This window comes from Silurus aristotelis, assembly GCF_946808225.1.
Source record: "Silurus aristotelis genome assembly, chromosome: 23".
NCBI classification, from domain to species: domain Eukaryota; kingdom Metazoa; phylum Chordata; class Actinopteri; order Siluriformes; family Siluridae; genus Silurus; species Silurus aristotelis.
This window is the reverse complement of record NC_139596.1, coordinates 39,294-47,500: the sequence shown is the minus strand read 5'-3', so window position 1 is coordinate 47,500 and position 8,207 is coordinate 39,294. Positions and strand designations below refer to the sequence as shown.

The 8,207-nt window shown below is 41.3% G+C and overlaps 1 protein-coding gene across 1 annotated transcript in view; it reads left to right on the top strand.

Moving 5' to 3' along the window:
* The window catches only part of egflam (EGF-like, fibronectin type III and laminin G domains), a 27,618-nt gene extending 20,130 nt beyond the window's left edge, over positions 1-7,488 (top strand). Inside the window, 6 exon segments of the mRNA XM_083527536.1 lie at positions 4,742-4,765; positions 6,028-6,106; positions 6,353-6,496; positions 6,617-6,700; positions 6,784-6,887; positions 7,078-7,488. Coding sequence (XP_083383662.1) covers positions 4,742-4,765; positions 6,028-6,106; positions 6,353-6,496; positions 6,617-6,700; positions 6,784-6,887; positions 7,078-7,229 — 587 coding nt within the window. The 3' untranslated portion in view covers positions 7,230-7,488.
* The last annotated feature ends 719 nt before the right edge of the window (positions 7,489-8,207 follow it).

Below are 8,207 nucleotides of genomic sequence, written 5' to 3'. Positions count from 1 at the left end.
TACACAACTACAGCAGTACACTGTACACAACTACACCAGCACACTGTACACAATTACAAACAATTACACCAGCACACTGTACACAACTACCCCAGCACACTGTACACAACTACACCAGCACACTGTACACAATTACAAACAATTACACCAGCACACTGTACACAACTACCCAAGCACACTGTACACAACTACACCAGCACACTGTACACAATTACAAACAATTACACCAGCACACTGTATACAACTACCCAAGCACACTGTACACAACTACACCAGCACACTGTACACAATTACACCAGCACACTGTACACAACTACACACAACTACCCAAGCACACTGTACACAACTACACCAGTACACTGTACACAACTACACCAGCACACTGTACACAATTACAAACAATTACACCAGCACATTGTACACAACTACCCAACCACACTGTACACAATTTTAAACAATTACACCAGCACACTGTACACAACTACACACAACTACCCAAGCACACTGTACACAACTACACCAGCACACTGTACACAACTACACCAGCACACTGTACACAATTACAAACAATTACACCAGCACACTGTACACAACTACCCAAGCACACTGTACACAATTACACCAGCACACTGTACACAACTACACACAACTACCCAAGCACACTGTACACAATTACGCACAACTACCCAAGCACACTGTACACAACTACACCAGCACACTGTACACAATTACAAACAATTACACCAGAACACTGGACACAACTACCCAACCACACTGTACACAATTACACCAGCACACTGTACACAACTACACACAACTACCCAAGCACACTGTACACAATTACGCACAACTACACCAGCACACTGTACACAACTACACCAGCACACTGTACACAATTACAAAAAATTACACCAGCACACTGTACACAACTACCCAAGCACACTGTACACAATTACACCAGCACACTGTACACAACTACGCACAACTACCCAAGCACACTGTACACAACTACACCAGCACACTGTACACAATTACACCAGAACACTGGACACAACTACCCAAGCACACTGTACACAACTACACACAACTACCCAAGCACACTGTACACAACTACACACAACTACCCAAGCACACTGTACACAACTACAAACAATTACACCAGCACACTGTACACAATTACAAACAATTACACCAGCACACTGTACACAATTACAATTACACCAGCACACTGTACACAATTACAAACAATTACACCAGCACACTGTACACAACTACCCAAGCACACTGTACACAATTACAAACAATTACACCAGAACACTGGACACAACTACCCAAGCACACTGTACACAACTACACACAACTACCCAAGCACACTGTACACAACTACAAACAATTGCACCAGCACACTGTACACAATTACAAACAATTACACCAGAACACTGTACAAAACTACATCAGAACACTGTACACAACTACACCAGCACACTGTACACAATTACAAACAATTACACCAGCACACTGTACACAACTACATCAGAACACCGTACACAACTACACTAGCACACTGTACACAATTACACATAACTACACCAGCACACTGTACTAAATTAAACCAGCACACTGTACACAACTACACACAACTACCCAAGCACACTGTACACAACTACAAACAATTACATCAGCACACTGTACACAATTACAAACAATTACACCAGAACACTGTACACAACTACATCAGAACACTGTACACAACTACCCCAGCACACTGTACACAATTACAATTACACCAGCACACTGTACACAACTACCCAAGCACACTGTACACAACTACAAACAATTAAACCAGCACACCGTACACAATTAAACCAGCACACTGTACACAACTACACCAACACACTGTACATACCTACACACAACTATACCAGCACACTGTACACAATTAAACCAGCACACTGTACTCAATTACACCCGCACTGTACATAACTACACACAACTATACCAGCACACTGTACACTACTATAAAGACAGTATGCTTAGCTACAGACAGGTGCTAAAAGCTGCTAGAGCTAAACACCTGAGCAAACTCATAGAAAATAACAAAAACAATCCCAGGTTCCTTTTCAGTACAGTCGCTAAATTAACAACAAATCAGGGATCTGAAAAATGTGTTCCATCACAGTTTAGTAGTGAAGACTTTATGAATTTCTTCACTGAAAAAATAGATAACATTCGAAAAACAATTGTGGCAGTTCAACCTCTGACAGCATCTCCCGACACAATCGTACTTACAACCCCACAACTACACTGTTTTACATGTATAGGACAGGAAGAGCTGTATGATGCTATTATGAAAGCTAAATCAACAACATGTCAGTTAGATCCAATTCCCACTAACCTACTGAAGGAAGTGTTATATACAGCTGGTGAGCCTCTTCTCAATATTATTAACTCCTCACTATCGTTAGGGCAGTTATTAAGCCCCTCATTAAAAAACCTAATCTGGATCCAAGCACGCTATCGAATTACAGACCAATTTCAAATCTCCCATTTATGTCTAAGATTTTAGAAAAGATTGTCGCTGCCCAGCTATGTAACCACTTGCAGGAGAACAATATCTTTGAAGAGTTTCAGTCAGGTTTTAGGCCCCATCATAGCACAGAAACTGCTCTAGTTAAAATCACTAACGACCTGTTTTTAGCTTCAGACCAAGGCTACATCTCCCTATTAGTTTTACTAGATCTTAGTGCTGCGTTCGACACTATAGATCATGATCTTCTCCTCGATCGCTTACAGAATTACATCGGTATTCAGGGACAGGCATTAAGCTGGTTTAAATCCTACCTGTCCAATCGTTACCATTTCGTAGATTTAAATGGAGAGCTATCCAGGATAATCCATTGTTATGCTGATGATACCCAGCTATATATTTCATCCAAACCAGGCGATACAGCTCAATTAGCTCGCATAACTGAGTGTGTTGAAGAAATAAGAGATTGGATGACCCATAACTTTCTGCTATTAAATTCTGATAAAACGGAGATTTTGCTCATCGGCCCAAAAAATAGTACACAAAAGCTCCAGCATCTCAGCCTGCATTTAGACGGTTGTTCTGTAACTACTAGTTCAACGGTAAAAGACCTGGGAGTTATTTTAGACAGCAACTTATCTTTTAAAAATCACATCAATCAAGTTACAAAAACAGCCTTCTTTCACCTTAGAAATATTTCTAAGCTAAGAAATATGTTATCTATATCTGATGCAGAGAAGCTCGTCCATGCGTTTATGACCTCTAGAATAGACTACTGTAATGCATTACTAGGTGGATGTCCTGCATCATTAATAAACAAGCTTCAGTTAGTTCAGAATGCAGCAGCAAGAGTTCTTACTAGGTCAAGAAAATACGATCATATAACCCCAATCTTATCGTCCCTACATTGGCTTCCTATTAAGTTTTGAATAGACTACAAACTACTGCTACTCACTTATAAAGCACTAAATGGTTTGGCTCCCATGTATCTATCCAGTCTTTTAACACGCTACAATCCGTCACGCTCCCTGAGATCTCAAAACTCTGGGCTTCTAGTAGTTCCTAGAATAGCAAAGTCCACTAAAGGCGGTAGAGCATTTTCACATTTAGCTCCTAAACTCTGGAATAGTCTTCCTGACAGTGTTCGGGGTTCAGATACACTCTCCCAGTTTAAGTGTAGATTAAAAACATATCTTTTTAGCAAAGCCTACACATAACACACATCACACACATCACATCACAACCTTGTGCTCCAGAACATCTGATCACATGCACATTATCAACTTGTGCTGTTAATATCATGAACAGCAGCTACGCTAATTCCTCTCCACTGCTTCTCTTTCTCTCCCCATCCCGAGGCATCCTGAGGTTTGGCCAGCTCCAGTCACGTCCCACCTCGTGAAGATTATGGACCTATGGATGATCATGGAGAAGTAGATGCCGAGTGTTTAAAGGCCCTGGCATGGAGAAGCTGATGCTGGATCTATGATGATCACAAATTGTTCTGTATTGTTGAAAGATTTATGACCAAACTTTTGATGTCACCCATATGAGGATGGGTTCCCCTTTGAGTCTGGTTCCTCTCAAGGTTTCTTCCTCATATCATCTAAGGGAGTTTTTCCTTGCCACTGTCGCCACGGCTGCTCATCAGGGACAAACGCACACCTTCACCTTTACTGTTGTTTTCTGTAAAGCTGCTTTGAGACAATGTCTGTTGTGAAAAGCGCTATACAAATAAACTTGACTTGACTTGACTATTACACCCGCACTGTACATAACTACACACAACTATACCAGCACACTGTACACAATTACACCCGCACTGTACATAACTACACTCAACTACACCAGCACACTGTACACAACTACACCAGCACACTGTACACCAGTTACACCAGGACCCTCTACACAACCACAGCAGCACACTGTACACAATTACACCCAACAACACAAATCGCAATCGGCACACTGTACACTGTACACAACCAAACCCAACTACACCAGCACACTGTAGACAACTATACACAGCTACACCCTGACACTCTACACAATACACACAACTGGACCAGAACACTGTACGCTATAGAATATACTTATATTTATTAAATCCACTTAATAATTGTGCATGTGTGTGTGTGAGATCTGGCTTTAATTGAATTTGTTACACACACTACAAAGTTTGTTGTACCTCTGTTTTGTGCTTTCACTATGTAGAGTGTGGAAACTACTGCTATAACTGTGAGTGTACACACACACACACACACACACACACACACACACACACTATTATACACACAGACAATCAGCAGTTATGTGCTAGTTACTAAAAAAATAGACAGTTACCCTTCGGGAACTCGAGCTGCGTCACAACGCTAGGGGCGTTCCCATCGAGTTGCGGCGCAGCGTCTTGTTCCCTCGGGGAACTAGGGTTAGGGTCGTAACCTAGAGACATTACTCGTTACTTCATCCAAAAAGTAACTCAGTTACGTTGTTGATTATTTACACCAAAAAGTAATGTGTTACTGTTAAAAGTAACTTTTTAGTTACTTTTTTAAAGAATCTTCTTTAATGTTCTCATTAATGACCTTTTATGTGTTATAATCTACACAAACACAAAACTGACTTAAACACAAAGTCATTTTTAAACACTATTATATTAAAGTCAGAGCAGCACACACTGAATATATCACAAGGATTTCTGAAATAAACAACAAAACAAGCTGAATAATAGATTCACAATCAAATACTAAAGTGGCTTCTGCTGTTGTGTTGAGCTCTTAAACATGTTCCTTTCACAAGCGTTAACATAAACAGTATTGGCGCCGTAAAACACGCCGTTGTGATCACAAATGCCGTAAAAAGCGTGCGAAAATACGTAAATGACGCCATATTTGACGGCGTTTAGTATAGAAGAAAAGCACTGCTTCTTACGCCATTCATATCATGTGATTGGTTCATATTGTCATGTGACGATGTATAAAACGCTGTTTTGGTTGCACAGAGTACGCGCGTCTTTTACGCCGTTTTTCTTTTAGTATAATGAGTCACCACCCACTGATTTCCACAGCCAGTATTATTGAAGTGTTTTCATCCAATCAATGATGAACAGAAGCAGACCGCACCAATTCAGCACAGATCATGTTAACGCGTTTAATCTAAGGCTAATTCTGACCCTTTTGGCTTGCCATAGAGGGTAATCCTTCAATCCTACAATGCGTCGCTGCTGTAAACAGGTTAGACTGTAGTCTACACTTCAGAAGAAAATGCATTCATCTAAAAAAGTAACGGGTAACGCACTATACGGTAACGGAGTTACTTTATTTTTAAAAGTAACATGTTACAGTATTAGTTACTGTCAAAAGTAACACGTTACTGCCCAACACTGACAATCAGATACACACACACACACACACACACACACACACACACACACACACTAAGGGTCTGAAAGGCTTTGATCATGTTTCAGAAAGGGTTCCTCTTTTTTGTTTCTCTGTAAGCGGTGACTGAAGCAATTGAAATTCCTCAGTTTACGGGACGCAGTTATCTGACATATGACAGTCCAGAGATTCTCAAAAGGTGTGTGCTTTAATGCTCTGTGTGTGTGTGTGTGTGTGTGTGTGTGTGTGTGTGTGTGTGTGTGTGTGTGTGTGTGTGTGTGTGAGAGAGAGAGAGAGAGAGAGAGAGATTTATAATGGACTTGGTTTTGTGTAATTTGTGAAAGCTACAGTCTGACTCTGTGTGAGTGTGTGTGTGTGTGTGTGTGTGTGTGTGTGTGTGTGTGTGTGTGTGTGTGTGTTTGTGTGTGTGTGTGTGTGTGTGTAGAATATCTGGCTCTAGGACGAGTGTGTTCCTACGCTTTAAAAGCTTGTGTAAGAATGGACTGTTACTGTGGAGAGGAGAAAACCCGAGCCGTGCTCACACTGACTACATATCTATAGGCCTGCAGAATGGATCACTTGTCTTCAGGTATACACACACGTGCACACGCACACACACAGACACACACACACACACCTACGCACTCACACCTACGCACTCACACCTACGCACTCACACACAGCTGGATGAAGGTGATGATGTATGCAGTTATGACCTGGGCACTGGAGCCGTGTTGGTGGTGGTTAACGGGACCTTCAGCGATGAAAAGTGGCACAGAGTAAAAGCAGTCAGGTCAGAAACAATCCCCACTTCCTGTTCCTCCTGCTTCCAGTTTCCTGTTTTACCTTCTGCTTCCTGCTTTTTACCATTATCAGGGATGGACCCAGCGGGAAACTGACTGTGGATGATTATGGAGTGGAGACAGGAAGATCACCTGGCATGATGAGACAACTCAATATCAACGGAGAACTTTATATAGGTACTACACACAAAGATGATGATAATGGTAGTGATGAGGAAGATGATGGTGGTGGTGATAGTGATAGTGAGGGTGAAAATGATGATGGTGATGATGATGGTGGTGGTGGTAGTAATGATAATGATAGTGATGCTGATGATGGTGGTGATGATGATGGTGAAGAAGATGATGATAGTGATTTTTTCCACAGGTGGGATGAAGGAGATTGCTCTTCACACCAGTCGTCAGTACCTGGCCGGGTTGGTCGGCTGTGTTTCACACTTCACTCTGTCCACCGACTATCACGTGTCTCTGGTTGAGGACGCAGCCGACGGCAAGAACATTAACATCTGCAGCAACTAATTCCAAACACCTGAAGCAGTTTATTCTATTCAAATGTCAGGTTCTTTTCAGAGGTGTTCTGTGTGTGTGTGTGTGTGTGTGTGTGTGTTTGTGTGTGTGTGTGTGTGTGTGTGTGTGTGTGTTTGTGTGCGTGCGTGCGTGTGTGTGTGTCTGTAGACTTTATGTGGCAGTGTGTATTTTTATGCCTTTGTGTTTTTGATTCATTCTGTTTCTGAAATGTTACATAAAATGTATTTCAGAATAAAGAACATTTTCTCTTCATCTCTCTCTCCCTCTCTCTCCTTATCCCTTTCTCTCCAACTCTCTCTTCATCTTTCTCTCTCTCTCTCTCTCTCTTTCTCTCTCTCTCTTCATCTCTCCCTTCATCCTCACCTCTCTCCAACCCTCTCTTCATCTTTCTTTCTCTCTCTCTCTCTCTCTCTCTCTCTCTCTCTCTCTCTCTCTCTCTCTCTTCATCTCTCCCTTCATCCTCACCTCTCTTAATCCCTCTCTTCATCTATCTCTTCATCTCTCACCAACTCTCTCCATCCCTCTCTTTAGCTCTCTCTTGATCCCATTATTCATCTCTCTCATCATCTCTCTTTTCATCTTCCTTTTTATCTGTAATATCTCTCTCTTTATCTCACATCTACTACACACACATCAACTGTACACACATCTACTGCACACACACACACACACACACACACACACACACACACACACACACACACACACACACACACACACACACACACACACACATCTACTGCACACTGGTAGATGGGGAGAAAATTAAAACAAAGAAAAAGAAGGCAGATAAATAATGAGTATAAAACTATATAAAATATAATAATATATATAGATATGAGAAAAAAAGATATACAGTCCCTGACAAAAGTCTTGTCGCTTGTGTACAAATTGACCTGAAGTGCTGCTGAAATATATTTCTAATCAGGATTTTTTTAACAAGAAATGGCTCATTTTAATCCCAGCAGC